Below are 17,917 nucleotides of genomic sequence, written 5' to 3' on the forward strand. Positions count from 1 at the left end.
TTAAACAGAACAACAACATTCACATGAGCACACTCCCACTGTCCCTTTTAACTACCCCATTTTCCATTGCTGCCTTTACTTCTGAACCCACTGCAGCTTGGCATGCATATCTACATTCTACTGAAGTGGCTGTCTTCAGAATCCCCCACTACTGGTCCAGACTCAAACGTCAAGATACATATCCGCTCCCCCCCGCCCCCCCCCCCACCCCGTCTTTTGTTTCCTTTGCTCTTTTTGGCCCTCTCTGTAGTGCTTAATACTATTCATTACCCTTTATGTGTTCTCCTTCTCTGGTTTCTGTTCCAGTCTTATTTTTGTGTGTGTTCCTAGTAAGCTTTTCTCCATCCCCACCCTGTAAATGTTGGGATTCCTTTAGCCTTTTTCTCATTCTGTCCTTTTGTGACACACTCAGAGTGGCTTCAGCTACCACTTGTGTGCTGGTGGCTTAAATCTAGATCTTTAGCGCAGACCCTTCAGACCCATATACCTTGTTCCCGCAGACACCTCACATGTCACACGGCCAACACAGACGTCCTCTTCTAACCTTCCCTTCCCCATCTCCTTCCCTGTCTGGGAGAACGGCATTGCCATTTGTCAGGAGTGTACACTGGAGCTGATCTACTATTACTCCCTGTTCGTCCCACCTCCCAGATGGGTCAGTTCAGCCTCCTCTTGTCTCAGCCTACCCCTCAGCCCCTGTACTGCACCTCTGCCCGACAGCCTCTCATTGCCCGACCTCAGCAAGCCCTTGTGGTTGTCATCTCAGTTTTTCTTGAATCTGTTCCCCTTCTCTTCCTCTCTTCTCTGTCTCCATACCCACCACCTCAGCCCCCACTGCCACCACTCCTCCCCTGCTCACCTGTGGTAGCCTCTTTGCAGACCCACCTGCATTTGTTCCTGTGTCCTGTAACTCATCCTTCACATGGCAGCCCTGTGATTTTTTTTCAAAAGGTAGCTCTGAGCAGGTCATTCCCCTGTATAAACATTTAAATGGCTTCCCCGGGCTCCTAGAATATAATCCCAAATCCTTGCATGTTCCCAACACATGTTCCGTGCCCCACTCCATGGCTGGCCCCTGCTGACCATCAGCCATATCTCTTAACACATTCCATTGCACTTTGTCTGTGCTGGCCTTTTCTGTCTCTGGCTCTACATATGCTGCTCCCCCTGAGCACACTCTCCCCCCTTTCCTTCCCACTGGTTAACTCTTCCCTTGTTGATTCCTGTTTCATCATTTATATTCCATGTCAAACGGTATTTCCCTGAGACCCCACCTCCATCTCCACCCCACAAAACCAGCTTTCTCCTCTCCTCCCCCCATAAATACTGTCCTATCTCCCTGTCTTTTTGCTTCAGAGCACCACATGGTTTGTTATTCTGTTTATGGATGATTTTGTTATGTCCTTGAGCAGACCATAAAATGCTATCTGGATTGTCACTCTGTCATCCCCAGCCCTGTCCTAATGCTTGGCACAGTGTCTTGATCTCAGGTGGTAGGTACGGTTGCAGCTCAGTTCCTCTCTAGGCTAGGTCAGACTATATCTTTGATGGGGGATTCCTTTCACATTGGTGATGCTCCCATGAGGTCTAGGCTTCACTGCTTAGACACATTTTTTTCCAGTCTCTTGGCCTTTAGATTGATGGAACTGGACTGTGGTATTACCTAGTTACAAAAATCTGTGACTTCCACCATCTTGAAGGTTGGAGGCTCCTTTTATTTATTTATTTTTTTAAAGATTTTATTTATCTTTAGGGAGAGAGAGCACAGGGAGGAGGAGAGGGAGAAGCGGACTCCCTGCTGAGCGTGGAGCAGCCCAGTGCAGGGCTCGATCCCAGGACCCCCAAGGTCATGACCTGAGCCAAAGTCAGATGCTTAACCAACTGAGCCACCCAGGCGCCCCCGGAGGCTCTTTCATTTGCTCAAACCAGCTTCTAGTAAAGGTGCTAAGTTTTCGGGACATACTCAGATGGCTTGTAGGAGGATGGATCTTTATATCCCACTAACACTTTTTCTTGAGTTCTGCATGCCGTTTCTTAACATGCAGGTCAGGAGGGTAAGGACTGCCTAGGACACAATAAACATGGGAGTGGTGGTGGTTCTTCTCCTGCCTCAGATCTGCCGATTCACATTGAACAGTTTAGCACGTGCCTCTCATTCGGATCTGCCATCACCCCCCGGCGCGGGCATGGTTTCCATTCCCATCCTAAATGTAAGGACGCCTAGCTCAGCAAGGTGAAGTCATATGGTGCACCACAGGCAAGTGGTAGAGTAGGATTTGAACTTAGATTTTCTGACTCCTTATTTTCTATCACAGCAACCTCCTTCTGGTGGGAGAGATGTGATATACCCTTAGTCTTCTGGAGGAGCCAGGAAATGTTATTTCCCTCCTCTTTTTTTTTTGCTTATGGAAAGAAATTGGTCTTTTTGTTGCTTCTAGAGAAAACTGTATCCAGATGCAGTGCAGTAACCTACAGGCTGCCTTACCCCAGGCCAACCTATTAGCGCTTAAAATTATAATAAATATCACCTAAAATTATTCCGTGTGGAAACTACCTTTGCCTTTCTACCCTTTGCTTCTTAGCTGCCCTCCAGGGAGGCTTGACTCAGTCAGCATTTGGCTCAGAAGAAGAAACCATTGGAAGGCTTGCACTCTCATGTTTGTCTGCACATCAGTAACCTGGTTTTCCATGAAAATGGTTGTTAAGGAGGCCATTATGTGGGGGGGCTTTGTTATTTGCATAAAACTTAGATTTTTGACATTTGACTTAAAAAAACAAACCCAGACACTTAATTATTTATTTTTTAGAGAGAGGGCATGAATGGAGGGGAGGGGCAGAGGGAGAAGAAAGAATCCTAAGCAAGCTCCACGCTCCGCTTGGAGCCAGATGTGGGGCTCAGTCTCACAACCCTGAGATCATGACCTGAGCTGAAATCAAAAGTCCAAAGCTTAACTGACTGAGCCACCCAGGTGCCCCTAAGAAAAATACTTAACTATAAATAGCAAATAGTTCTTGTACTAGTATCATGGTTTTATGTGGTTTTCTATGATGAGGGGACCCAGGTGCATTTTTAAAATAGATCTCTCTCTCTTTTTTTTCTTTTAAGTGGAGCCCAATGCAGGGCTCAAACTCACGACTATGAGATCAAGACCTGAGCCAAGATTAAGAGTCGGACACTAAACCGACTGAGCCTCCTAGGTGCCCCAAAATAAATCTTTTTTTTTAAAGCATTTTATGGACATCTGTTAAATTGTGAATATTTAGCTTTATGATTACATTAAAGTTGGAAAATATGCCCAGTCCTAAAATTGACTATTTTTTGTTTCATTTTTATTAAAATAATTATATGTAGACACTGTCTTTTTATTCTTCTCTTGCTTCTGCAAATCCCTGTCAGAAGGGAGTTTTTGCTGCAGCAGCAGAAGCTCCCTTAAACCTTTTGTGTAGAGGGTTTGCTGGGGAGAAAGAAATATCCTGAAGATTCTTGGTGGTACAATTCCAAGCATACGAAGCTCCTTCCCATTTGACTCCTACAGCGGATGGGTGGGATCGCTCTGAGAACATTCCTCTAATTGGAGCCATTTTGTCATTTTCCTTTCTGGGAAATAGCTTGTGTTTACCTTTCTTACCGGTTTAGTAATGGAGCCGAGAGGCCCTGAGCACTGGGGCTGGAGCACAACTTCCTCCTTTTCCTCCGTCTTCCCCAGCATCTTACTCAGCAGCTCCAGCCCTGCTGTGACACCCTAGAATGTATCATTTTGAACTGTTGCAGCTGCCACTGAGTCACATGGGAGCACAGAGCTGGCTGGGGGAGAGGTGTAGATCAGTTACGGTTTTTTGTTCCCGCATAGATTCTTGAAGGGAAGTTAAAAGTGGCATTCTTCTTTTCAGTTGGAAGATTTATATATTTTCCCTAAAAAACAAAAGAAAGAAAGAGAAGTGAATTAATTGTAGTTTAAGTAGAGGCTGTGATTTCTAAGTGTAGCTCCTCTGAGCTTTAGTGGCAAGAAGTAATAAGCCTCCTGGCAGGATGAAGGGGGCTGACTGGATGTGTTAAATAATTTTAGGGTGAGGGTCAGCTTCCCCTTTCTGCTTGGCTCTCAGGCTTCATGAGATTAAGTTCTTTGACTTAAATTCAGTTTAGCAGGCCACCTTTAAAACAGGGCCCTTCATAAACTGCTTCGTGCATAATAACCCTTTACGACTCTTAATTGGGAGTAGCTGAGCAGTGGGTGATTTTTATATACCATATGTCCTATAGCACAACAGGGCATGATAAAGGGAAACATGGGTCTTGATACTGGAAATCTTGTCTCATCAAATCAAGCCTCTGCCTATGATGTTCTTTCTAACATAATTTTTCTTACATAAATACTTCCTAGCCAGAAAAAAATAGATTTGACAATGTTTACATTTTGATCAGTATTTCTTATAGGAGTTGGTTAGAGGAGAAGCTTATAAATTTGTTTGTTTTGAAAATGAAATTCCTGCAGAAAGGTCACCGCAATGTCAGTCCCTGTCATTTCTAACCCTCTTATCTCAGAGCTCATCTGCAGCATGTCAGGCCTGGCCTACTGCTCTTAACCAAAAAAGGCAAAGAATGTGGAAGCCTTGCTCCCTTCAGCGGGTTGTCTTAGTGCTCCATGATGGTCTGTGTTCACACAGTGTCAGCTGGATCCACAGGAAGCACGGGATGTTGGACACATTTTCTGTGGCAAGTTCAGAGAGCCTATGAGGCAGGATTCCAGAGCTTTGCCAGGAGCATAAATCCTAGGCATTATCTTAGAACTGCACACTGGGCCTCACCCTCTGTGTTTTAAACATTTCTTGGCAGTCAAATAAACCTAGGCAGTTTATCACAGGTGCCCACTTCCCCCTCCCCTTGAGGATCCTGACTCAGAGGGTAGTAGCAGCAAGTCTGATGGAACCTTCACCTGTTTCACGGCTCCCCGCAGTCTCTCGTGGGAGAGGTAGGGTTTGCTGCAGTAGGTGCATGCAGCCGAATGGTAGCTCAGCCCCTCACCCCTGCCACCACCCCGGTACAAATTATGCATGAGCAGGAAAGGAAGAGCCACAGGACCACTTGGATTTGCCTTGTCTTCTCTTGCTAAAGATAGGTAGTGGGGGAACAGCAAGTGTCGGAAGACAAGAGTACAGAAACGAGCCACAGTGAATTGTGATCATCAAGAGGAAGAAAGAGGGAGAAGGCCGATGAGCAGGAGCACTGCAGCCTGTCAGCCTACTGATAGAAATTGTGCAGGTCCCAATCTTGCGCATTCCTGTTGTAGGCAGGGTAGCGTGAGTATTAGAGTAAAGGCTTAGTCCTGTATTGCACACAAGTGTCAGGTATTTTAAACAAGGAGCACATCATTTCTCTAGCTGAGTGGTGCTTGTACTAAAGAGGTTGTGGGATGTAGTGTACTTAAATGAGTCAGAAGACTTTGAATGGGTCTCACCTCGTTGATTTTAGTGATACCATGAAAAGAAGCTCAATTTCTGCTGAGGGCACAGTTTGTAACCTTGTAGCAGCAGAGCTTGTGGACCAGACTTTTGTTAGAAGACAGACTGGTAGGTTGAGAAGAAAGATTCTTGGGTTTTCGTGGTCTGTCTCCTCTACCTTTCCAGAACCAAGGAGAAAAACTGTGGAAAGGCAGCTAGTCAGGAGGTGCCACCGCCCAACCAGGGGAGCCTGGGAGCAGGAGAAGTGGAAGGCAAGTGAGAGCTGGAGTTGAGTGGGGGGAATAGTTTTGTTTGGATTCAGTCGTAATTTTTTTGTTCATCCATGGTGACGTTTATAGATGACTTTGTTTGGGAAAAGACAATCTATTAAAAAAAAAAAGGAAGGGTGGGAGATCAGAGTTTGTTACTACCTGATCTATTTAGGGGACTAAAAAATTACTGTTACTATTCAGTTTGACCTAATCAGAGTTTGCCATGAATTCTTACCTTCTCCTTTCTCCTCAAAGCATTAAGCTAGGTCATTCAGATGTCTCAGCTAAGCCAGCTGCATGTTTTAACAGTTTTCATGGCAATCTCCACCTATATTTGGATATTCAGAGTCACCCTTGCTGATGCATTTAGACCTCTTGGCTTATTTTTTTTTTTTTAAGATTTTATTTATTTATTTGACAGAGACAGCAAGAGAGGGAACACAAGCAAGGGGAGTGGGAGAGGGAGAAGCAGGCTTCCCGCCGAGCAGGGAGCCCCATGCAGGGCTCGATCCCAGGACCCTGGAATCATGACCTGAGCCAAAGGCAGACGCTTAACGACTGAGCCACCCAGGTGCCCCTCTTGGCTTATTTTTTGAGGCAGTTTTAGGCTCACAGCAAAATAAGAGGAAGGTACAGAGATTTCCCATATACTCCTTGCTCCCCCACTGCCAACTTCCCCCACCAGTGTGGTGCATTTGTTAACCATTGATGAACCTACATTGACACGTCCTAATCATCCAGTGTCCATACTGTAGGGCTCACTCTTGGTGTTGTACATTCTGTGGGTTTAGACAAATGTATGACGGCATGTGTCCATCATTATAGTATTTTCACTACCCTAAAAATTCTCTGTGCTCTGCCTGTTCATCCCCGCAACCCCTGTCTCCATAGTTTTGCCTTCTCCATAATGTCGTATAGTTGGGCGCATACAATATGTGGACTTCTCAGATTAGCTTCTTTCACTTAGTAATAGGCATTTAACATTTCTCCATGTCTTTTCATGACTTGATAGATCCTCCCTTTTAATGCTGCATAATTGTTTGGATGTACCAAAGTTTATTAATCCATTCACCTACTAAAGGGCTTCTTGGTTGCTTCCAAGTTTTTGGCGATTAGGAATAATGTTGCTATAAACATTTAAGTGTAGGTTTTAGTGTGGCATAAGTTTTTAACTCCTTTGGATAAATACCAGTGAGCATGATTTCTGGGTCCTATGGTAGGATGTTTATGTTTAGTTTTGTAAGAAACCACCAAACTGTCTTACAGAATACTTGTACCGTTTTGCATTCCCACCAGAATGTATGAGAGTTCCTCTTGTGCCACATCCTTGTCGGCCTTTGGTGGTGTCAGTGTTCCGGATTTTGGTCATTCTAATAGATGTGTGGTGGTATCTCGTTTTGACCTGCATTTCTCTGATAACATAATGTTGTCTTACATTCTCTCCCAGTCTGTGTCTTGTCTTTTCATTCTCTTGACAGTCAGGGTCTTTTGCAAAGCAGAAAATTTTTCATTTTAGCGCCATCTAGCTTAGCTTCATGGGTCAGGCCTTTGGTATTGTATCCTAAAAGTCATCACCAAACCAAAGATCATCTAGATTTACTTCTGCTGTCCTCTAGGAGTTTTATAGTCTTGTGTTTTCCATTTAGGTCTGTGATTCACTTGAGTTAATTGTTTGTAAAGGGTGTAAGATCTGTGTCTAGATTTGTTTTTTTGCATGTGGATGTCCACTTGTTCCAACTTTTTTTTGTTGAAAATACTCCACTGTATTGCCTTTGCTCCTTTGTCGGAGATCAGTTGACTGTATTTATGTGGGTGCATTTCTTGACTCTGTTCTGTTGCATTGATGTTTGTCTATTCTCTGGGCAGTATCACATTGTCCTGATTGCTGTAGCTTCATAGTAAGTCTTGGAATCAAATAGTGTCAGAACTTTGTTCTTCTTCTCTTTCAATATTACGTTGACAGTTTGGGAGTCTTGCCACCATACAGATTTTAGAAGCACTTTGTCTATATTCACAAAATAATTTGCTGTGCTTTTTTTTTTTTTTAAGATCTTATTTATTTGACAGAGACACGGCAAGAGAGGGAACATAAGCAGGGGGAGTGGGAGAGGGAGAAGCAGACTTCCTGCTGAGCGGGGAGCCTGATACGGGGCTCAATCCCAGGACCCTGGGATTGTGACCTGAGCCGAAGGCAGATGCTTAACGACTGAGCCACCCGGGCGCCCCTCTGCTGTGCTTTTGATTGGGACTGCATTGAATCTATAGATCAAGTTGGGAAGAACTGACATCTTTACAATATTGAGCCTTCCTATTCATGAACATGGAATATCTCCCATTTATTTAGTTCTTATTTGTATCAGAGTCTTACAGTTTTCCTCATACGGGTCTTGTACATATGTTGTTAGATTTATACCTAAGTAGTATTTCATTGTTTTGGCTGCTAATGTAAACTCTCTGCTTTTTAATCTTTTTCATTGACAGTCCTACTTTCGTCCTTTCTGTAGTGATGCCCCTCCTCCTAGGCTCATGCACCTGCTCTGAAAGTAGAGACCCCTATGGAAAGAGTAACCCAGTGGCATGAGGAGGTGTGTACGGGATCTATCAGCTTTCAGAGTGGCCCAAAGAGAGGACTTTAATGGGGAACATGTTTCCTCTAATTAAAATGAAGTTTCTTTGATGATATTTAGAATATAATAGCCTAAGCATGTTGAGATACCTCCTCCCAACCTCCCTACCTTCAAACAGGAACAAATGTTTTTTGTTTGTTTGTTTAAAGATTGCCTAGGAGAGGATTATTTGAACTTAAGGTCGTGTCTAATGAGATCACCTGTCTTCCCTTTTAAACTCAGACGGACTTGCTGAGTTCATGTGAGGGTTACTCAAGTGCAGTCTTGGATTCTGACCCCAGATCTGCTCATTAGAGACTTCATGATCTTCAGACTGTTCTTAAGGAATTCCTTCACTTGAAGTCCTCTGTAGCTGCAGGAGTGATGGCTCCAAGTCAGGGTGGCTTTCATCAGTCAGCTTTGGTCAGAGGATTTGGGCAGGGAGCAAGGGGTAACTGTTTAGTGACTATTCTATCCTTTTTGTACATAGAATTCAGGAGAAGCTTATTAAACGAATTCATGTTCAGTAATAGAGAATTGGTCTTCTCTGTTAATTTCCCTTGAAGTATATAAGACCAAAGAAGAAAAAATGTTTGCAGAGGGAAGGGCAGGCAACCTTGACATTTTAGATCCTCAGATCTGAAATTAGTTTTCAGTTTCAAGAATGAAAGCTGATTACTTAATGTGGTGTGCTTGTAATGTTATATTTGATGTATTGTTAATTTATTGTGCAACTTTTGGACATCTATTGTTTCCAGGGCACTGCTGGTCGGGGTGGATGATGGGTAAAGCATATGGGTTCAGTCTTAGCCTCCTGAAGCTCACTAATCTGATGGGGGAGTCATTATTTATAATTTACGTAAGTCATTATTTTAGTTGTGTTAAGTCTACAAAGGAAAGAAATGGGATGCCAGGAAAGCTTACTTTCTTCCCCTGACTCTTCATCCGATGGCTTGTGTGAGCAGCTCTCATTTCAGGTGGAAGCCTTGACTGCCCACAGTAATATGGGCACAGAGCCTCCCTGCCCATACTTCCATATCTCTTCTCCCCCTCCTTTCTTGGACTTTGTCTTTACAAGTGTTCTTCATTTAACCTGTTTCCTGTCTTACCACTCTTCCCAGGAGTGCTTAAGCATATGCCTTCAAACTCTCTGTCTCTCTAAGTATGTAGAAGGTATCTGGTACAAAGGAATCTAGAACCTGAAGAACAATCTTATGAGTGGGCCAGTTCCTTCATTTTCAGATAAGGAAGGTGAGGACAAAGGAAGGGAGGGACCACACCCACAGTCACATAGCAAGTTAGAGCCAGAGCCAAAACTAACCCAGGTCTTTGACTCAATAGCCCAGTGCTTTCTGTTATATTCCTGCAGGAGAGGCTTTAGTCAGCAGGGATCCATCCTCAGGAACTTTCTGTCTTTGCAAAAAGACTGAGGAGGGTGACACACCCAGAGGAAAAAAAAACCAGCCCGCAGGGAGGGGCGGGGGAGTCTATAAACAGACCTCATAAGGCCCAGGGTTGTTACTCCATACAGATTTACCAAGGGTGCCTTTTGCTGGGAGGACAGAAAATAGTATACCAAGTTTCTGTCATCAGGGAAGTCCTATTTTAGAGGAGCATAGAAGTCTAACATGTATGAAGAGAGCACCTCAGAGCAGCCTGTTAGGGGCTCAGATGCATCTCAGTGCACAGGAGGGCTCCAGAACGGGTGGAGGTGGGGACCAGTCTTCTGGATGAGGAGAAAGGCTTTTCCTGGAGAGACAGGGAGGCAGAACTTCACCGAGACCAGGAGAAGAAAGATCCCCCTCCAGGCTTGAGGGGAATCCCAAACCAATGGCACACACAGGCAGTGGCCTGTGCATTGGGGCTTGGGAAGCTGTGGTAAATACATTTGGGCAGGAGCTAATCTTAGCAGATTTGGAGCTCTGAGCAGTCACGGAGAGAGTGTGGGGCCACGCTTCACTTTCTCAAGGAAGTAGCTTGATGAAAGCTGGGCTTCCGGAAGATAAGCCTGGCGTGTTTTGGGGAGCCTCCCGGAAGGCCTCCTCGGGGCCTCGCTGCAGTTGCTCAGGTGTGAAATGAGGAAGTCCTGGACGCAGGTAGTGGCAGTGGGGATTTCAAGCTTCTGTGGTGCTTGTTGGTGATAGGTGATCTGGATTACTCTCTCAGTTTAACACAAAGTATAGCTTTATAGTGATTTTTCTAGGCATGTCTAGGTGGAGCCCTCAAGGTAACTGGAAAGCCTGAGCGTCTGTATTTTATTTTGTAAGGTGTTTTGAAATAGATAAGAACCAATTAAGAGAACGCAAATACAAAGTGTCATTGCTTTTACTTCCAAATCTCAAGTGCAAAGTTAAATACCATTTAATTCACTGTTGCCAGTATTGAACTCTGCTTTCCTTTTTTATGTCAAGTGTTTTTCCTTTTGAGAACCCAAACATTGTAGTTTAGCTGAAGGAGGGGAGGGGCGGTCTGGTGGGAGAATTAGAGCAAGAAGCTGAGAGTATCTGTATTGGCTCCTTAAGCCTGACCATCAGCACACACAGACTTAACTGCATTGTCTTCTCTTTGTCTCCTCAGGAATATAAACAGAAGCTTGCTCGGGTAACCCAGGTCCGCAAGGAACTGAAGTCCCATATTCAGAGCTTGCCAGACCTCTCATTGCTGCCCAACGTCACAGGAGGCTTGGCCCCCCTGCCCTCTGCTGGTGACCTGTTTTCAACTGACTAGGACAGATGTCATGCCCCAGATTCCCATCTCTACCAGCAGAAAGAAGAGGGCAAGTCATGGTTGGAAATAACCTTGTGGCCCCTGGTTCGGTCCCTCCTTCATCCCGGTCCCGCAGCCTCAAGAAAGAACCACAGACTCTGATTCTCCTCTCCGTCCTCTCTTGTTGAGCACAATTCAGAACAGTGGCGAGTGGAGTCCAGTTTAGATTCATATGTGGAAGGAATACAAACTCTCCCACTTCACGTTTTCGTGCCCCTGTCGGTTTTCCATTCTTAGCTCTTTCTTTACACCCAAGAAGTTATGAAAATCATGTGTACTTCTGGAAGCTTTCAGAAGAATCTTGTCGCTTATGACAGCATTGTGTCATGAAAGCAGCTTCTCTTTTTGAGCTGGGCTTGTTCAAGTTCAGTACAGGCCTCCACTGAAGGACTCGCTCTGGAGTCTTTGACTTTCCTGGCTACCATCCACCCTGAAGGTTGGAGGCACAACTGTCAACGCAGCTTTGCCATCAAGAGTTTGCCAAATCTCATCCTTCCTTTCCCTTCTAGTGGTGTATAGTCAAAGGTGAGGTGAGGTGCGTTTGTTTTATAAGCAGACTAGGGAATCTAGCAATAAGATTCAACGCTGATCTGGAACATAAAGTCACAGTTCAGAAACAAGAGTAACAGGGATCACAAACATGAGTTAAAAATAAGTTATTTGCTTCAGGTTCCTACAAACAGCCTTCCCAGGCACCCACTGTCAGAGAAAACGTTCCTAAAAACCTGGATCTTTTGGCCCTAATCGGTTGTGAAGGCAATTGTTAGAAATGGCACTGGCGGACCCCAAAAGCTAAAGGCTTACTAAGAGTCTGGGCTCTGCACAGGTGTTGCTTTTTCGACCCATGTCTTTTGGGGAGCAGGGCTCACACTAACATTTACTTCACTGGGCGCATGTCTACAGTATGGTGAGTAGACTTGAATATCTCCCTTGCGATCACGACACTCTGTGCATGTTTGTCCGTTTACGCCACTGGCCCCTGCACATGTCTTTGTGCCCGGAGGAGGAGGAGTACTCGGATGGGCTGTTACTGAATAGCTCATCTCGGGCAGAGGAAGGGGGGGAAGTCAGGGATTTTAATTTTGGGTTTTAATTCCATTATCATGCCAGCTGACATTATGACTATATAATGTACTTAAGAAAGGATTTTTACCTTGCTTTTAGTGAAAGTTAGGCCTGCTAACTGTAAATCATTCTGATTTGGCAGGCTTATTTTTGACATTGGAAAGGGCAGAAAAAAATTTGCCCCAATAGTATAATAGGAGTCAGAGCCCAGAGGCTGAAATCCAGAAGCTATAAAAAGGAATTCAGTGCGGGGGGGGCGGGGGGGGGGCGGGCTTCAGAATCTCCATTATTTTGAGTTGTTATTTTCAGGATTACCAAAAAGCCAATTACTTGTAATTTTACATGTTAAACATGTTGAAACATAGCCTGTGTTTTAAACGTGTGGCAGGCTTTCCTTTAAGAAGCTGTCCGGCCTGCCATGAAGTGAGAACGATGAAGTCTAGCAGGTGTTCAGTTTAACTCTGTGTAGAACATAGTAGCATTTAAGGTGTTTTTCGGATTTGAATATGGACCGTGTGTTGTTTGCTTATTGACACTGCCTGTTGTCCTGTCATTATTAAATTAATGAGTCTCTAACTATAAAGTTTTTCTTCCCAGAGGCCATAGGGCACTAGGTGACTTTACTAAAATTGCAAGATCAATTCTAGTCTTCGCTGTTTCTTCACATGTGCCCCCTCCTCATATGGTGTGCTGCTTTAGTCCTACGTGTGAGCTTGCTTTGGAACAGACCCATCTTGGACATTCTCTGTGCTTTCACCGAAGAAGCAAAATTTTACTAGCCATGAATCAAAAGGGTTTAGTAGATGTTTGCTCTGATCAGCTAGATGAAAATGTTATAACATGATGGATTTCACCCACTGCTATGTTTTATCTGATTGAGTTTGACCAGCACTTGGTGCATAATTATTACAGCAAGAGCAAAAAATGAAACTGTAGCAATTATGTAAATGAATGTGTTGGCCTCCTAACACCTGTTACTAGTGGACTTCCTATGAGGAAGTTAGTTTTGGGTTTTTTATTTTGTTTTGTTTTTTTAATGAAATGCTTCTGTTTTTTAAATCTTAATTCTCCCGTATCCTCCCCAAGTGTGCTTATTACTTCATTTGTTTAATTTAAATGAACCTTTCTTCTCCTTGTATGTATGAGGTGATCTGGTGGGGTGGGGCGGGTGGGTTTTTTTTTGTGTGTGTGTGTTTTTTTCTTTATTTAGGGCATCCATAGGCCTCAAAGGACCTTTCCTTTTAGGTCATATTCCTCAGAAAGTCTTCATTCTTCTTTGTTTTGTTTTTTTCTTAAAGAATATTTTTAAAGCTTAAATTTGTATATTAATTTAGGACTTTATTTAGAAGTATAGGCTGTCATTGACGGCAGCAGTATATTCTGAAATGTCTCATAGATATATATTTTTGAATAAAGATGGTGTTGTTGAATGACATTGTGTGATATTTCTTTTCCCTGCCTTGTTACAGGACACCCGATGCTTTCTTTGTAAGCAGTGGGTAATTAGTAATCATCAACAGAGATTGTGCTGTCTGCACAGAATCTTGTCGCTTAGGAGTTTTGTGACTGTTAGTGGCCTATAAATACTTGGCACTTACATAGTATTTTCTAGTTCTTTCTAGGGGCTTAATTAGCTTTAATTAGCCAGTCCACACAGTGCCCTGGAGAGGTACTTCCATAGTTTTATCCTCATTGTACAGAAGTGGGAACCGATGGAGAGAGGTTAAATGACTTTTTCCCCAGTACCACAGTCTCTGACAGTTTCAGACTTGGAAGTTCTTTGATTTCAGCGCTTTTGTTAACACTGCTGGGCCTCCAGAGAGAGATTTGATTTTGGCAATCCAGTGAAAGCCATTCTGAACAGTTAAAAAGAAGAAAAATGTGAGATAATCATAAATCCAAGTGGCGCGTCTTCTAAAAACATTTTTGTGGGTTTCCTTTCTCTTTTCCTTTCACTCTCAGTGAAAGCATATTGGCTGAGCATTGTTGGTGAGTACTTGAAATAATAGAAAACAGTTTGAAATACTCTACAGTAACTGGTTTGGAAGGCTGATTTTAACCTTTCCACTGGATAGTGGCAATATTTGCCAGAAAAACCCCATCTCAGAATGCAAGAAGGCTGCAGTAGCTGTGGTCTTTCAAGACTAAAGTGCAGCTCAAGGCCAAGTCCAGAATCAGAGGAGTTGAAGCTATGCATTGCTGGAGTTCTGCCTTAAAATATAAAGGTTGAATGAGATATGTGAATCTCAGGAGACAGAACCTCCCGTGTCCCCAGGTTTCATGGCCTACTTAATGCCTCCACTCCTACCTATAAATAGTAAGTCCATAATTCCTTGGGTTTAATTAGCACTTCAGGCTACAAAATATGACTGCAAGGTTCTGAAAGCTGAAGATGGAACTGCCTAAGAGTTCATGAATCTGTCAAAATGCTTAACTTTTGTGATTAGAGTCGTTAACTCTCTGTGACCTTCCTGGGCCAGGTACTCCCTCTCTGCCTCCGTTTTCTTACCTCTGAAACGTGGCATTGGACTAAATTATTTCTGGGTTCTCTGCCAGCCCTAAAAGCTTACGGTGGTTTTGTTGGCGGGAGAAAAACTGCAGAACTGAAGTCTGAGAACGCTGAATGGCAAATCCTAGGTTCCTAGGAACATTTGTTAGATAAGTTAATAATACCACCATTGTGCTCTTTAAAAAAAAAAAAAGGAGGGGAGCATATTTGGAACCCTGGAGATTGTAGTCTACAAGGATCAGAACACAAGACACAGGGCCAGGACTAGGAAGATGGGAGTAAACACTGTTCACTGGGCACAAATTAATCTGCATTTGGTGTATTTGAGATCTTTAAGAAAAAGCTATTTTCCAACCTGGCTTGCTGTCTTACTTTCTGCCAGAATCACTCATCTGGCTAAACTCATTTCTCATCACCACCTCCGTGGGGTTTTTCATTTAAAAATCATTCTTCCACTCTAAGGCACAGATTCAATTAAGAATCCATTATTCTCCTGTACAGTAGATTGGGATTCACATAGCTTCATGTAGTGTTGAAAGCCCAGTTGGTTCAATTTTTTAGACTCTGAAATAGTTATTTTTCATTAAAATTTCATTTCTACCACTGGTTGGATAAACATTAAAATTAGCAGTACAAATCAGAATTTAAATAGGCAGCTGTGGCAAGTGATGACCTGCATCTGATCTCAATGTGATGACCTTGGTTAAGTCCCTTAGCCTTTAGAGACCTTAGCTGCTGCTTAAAGGGAACGAATGGGGGTGGGGGGGTTGACCCAGTAACCTCAGAAGTCCTTTCCAGATCCAAAGTTCAATACGCCCAGGTTTTCAGAGGATTTCCTCCTACTGAGAATCTTACTTCAAGTGCCCACACAATGAATGAACTCCATAGATTTTTGAATGCCAGTTATCTGGATGAATTCTTAGTTATAGAATTGTAAAGTGGTTACAAACATACCTATTAATAACTTTAAATGAGTTTTTAAAAAGGGCCTAGTGCCATGTCTGGGTTAAATTAGGGGTTCGACAGTAGCTATACGATATTCAATAATGAATGTAGGTATTTAAATGGTCATACAACAAGATGTTAAAGTAAATGTTTTTTGGAAGGCAGTGATAGATCCCACATGCCTGTACCATATGCTGTGTTTACAATGGAGATGGTAAAACACCTGTAGCCCACTTAAACTTACTCACTCACATGGAGGGTAGAAAGAAGTCAAGAGTTAGAGCTGAAGGAGGGGGACTTGGGGTGCGGATTTCTCGGAAGAGAGCATTGATGTTTTGAGTCCCCAAAGGGAGAGGAGTGGATACCAGCTTCCCCTTACCTTCAGGCTAGGGAAGAGGGCTTCAGCGGAACTTAATATGTATCTCTTGTAGGGTGACAATCCAGTGCACAGGACAGACCCCTGCCTGGAAAAAACCTAAAGGTTGGGATGCCAGTAGCAAGGTGCTTTGATGATGGAGCAAGGGAGAGGTTGGCTGGGTTGGGTGCAGCCTCTTCTAGAGTTTGTCAGGCAAGGGATGCTTGCCTGTCTCCCAAGGACTAGGTGTGGGCTGTATGCAAGAGAACTGGCATGGAGTCATCTCAGATCCTAACCAAGAAGGCGAGGGCCCTCTTCAAGGTGTAGTGCTGAGGAGGAGAAAGCTAAGAGCTGGAGGTGTGCATAGAGAGAGAAAGAAATGTTAAGGAATGGGTACATGCAGTTGTGGGGGACTTGGTAAGTCCAAAATCTGTAGGGTAGGCCAGCAGCTGGAGACCCAAGAGAGATTTGCCTATGAGTCCACAGGCAGTCTGCTGGCAGCATTTCTTGCTCAATCTGTTTTAGCTTGTAAGTCCTTCGACTTATTGGATGAGGCCCACCCAGGTAGAGGGTCATCTGTCCTTCAATTTAAATGTTATTCTCTAGCTAAAAGCACCCTCACAGAAATATCCAGAGTAATGCTTGACCAAAGAGCTGGGCTTTGTGGCCTAGCCCAGTGGATACATAACCATCACACTTGCCGACACTTTATTTTCCATTTTAAAGATTATAGCTATATTTGTGTCCTGGAGCTCCACAAGAAAGTACCAGAAACCAGGTGGCTTAAAACAACAAATTTATTGTCTCACATTTGTGAGATGTTTGCAGGCCCATGGTCCTTCCATATCCTCTAGGAGAGGCTCCTTCCTTGCTTCTTCCAGCTTCTGGTGGCTCAGGCATTCCTTGGCTTGTGGCAACATAACTCTTATCTCTGCCTCTGTCTTCACATGGCCACATTCCCCCTATGTCTTTGTCCAAATTTACCTCTTTTTAGGGCCAACCCTGATGACCTCAACTTGATTAAACCTGCAAAGACTTTATTTTTAAATAAGGTCAGAGTCACAGATACTGGGACTTAGGCTTTTAACCTCTCTTTTTTAGGAGGGGACACAATTCAACCCATAATAGTAGCCATCCTGGTGGGTATGAGGTGATTTGCATTTTCCTACTGGCTAATGGCAGTGAGCATCTTTCTATGTGCTTGTTGCCTTCTTTGGAGAAGTGTCTATTCAAGTCCTTTGCCCACTTTTTAAAAAAGATTTTATATATTTGAGAGAGAGAGAGAGAGAGAGTGAGCACATGCAGGGGGAGGGGCAGAGAGACAAGCAGACTCCCTGCTGAGCAGGCAGCCCTGACTCGGGGCTCAATCCCAGGATCCCTGAGATCATGACCTAAGCTGAAGGCAGATGCTTAACCGACTGAGTCACCCAGGTGCCCCTTTTGCCCATTTTTGAATTGGGTTGTCTCTGTTGTTGGGTTCTAAGAGTTCTTTATATACTCTAGACATTAGACCCTTATCAGGTACATGATTCCAATTTTTTTCTCCCATCTTGTAGGTGTCTTTCCACTGTCTGAGTAGAGTCCTTTAATATACATAAGTTTGTAGTTTTGATGCATTCCATTATCTTTTCTTTTGCATCTTGTGCTTTTGATGTCATATCTAAGTAAACATTGCTAAATCTAAGGTCATGAAGAATTACTGCTATAGTTCCTTCTGGAATTTTATACTTTTAGCTCTTATATATAGGTCTTCGATCCATTTTGAGTTAACTTAAGTAATGGGCTGTATCTTGATCAATAACCTTGAAGATCTCTTGCCAGCTCAGCTTTTCATAAAATCTTGACAGAGCCTGGCTTCCTGATAGAGTTGTAAAACTCAAGAATATTCATGAATTAACTCCAAACACAATTTTCTTAAACGTCTCTAGCAACCTTCAGTGAAGTCACCATCTATTAGTTA

General features: G+C 43.5%; 1 protein-coding gene across 1 annotated transcript in view; it reads left to right on the forward strand.

Moving 5' to 3' along the window:
- RPRD1B (regulation of nuclear pre-mRNA domain containing 1B) overlaps positions 1 to 13,581 on the forward strand; it is a 50,209-nt gene extending 36,628 nt beyond the window's left edge. Inside the window, exon 7 of the mRNA XM_027621570.2 lies at positions 10,895 to 13,581. Coding sequence (XP_027477371.1) covers positions 10,895 to 11,044 — 150 coding nt within the window. The 3' untranslated portion in view covers positions 11,045 to 13,581. The remainder of the gene's footprint in view (positions 1 to 10,894) is intronic.
- Positions 13,582 to 17,917: the final 4,336 nt, after the last annotated feature.

Source organism: Zalophus californianus, chromosome 8 (assembly GCF_009762305.2).
Source record: "Zalophus californianus isolate mZalCal1 chromosome 8, mZalCal1.pri.v2, whole genome shotgun sequence".
Lineage (NCBI taxonomy): Eukaryota > Metazoa > Chordata > Mammalia > Carnivora > Otariidae > Zalophus > Zalophus californianus.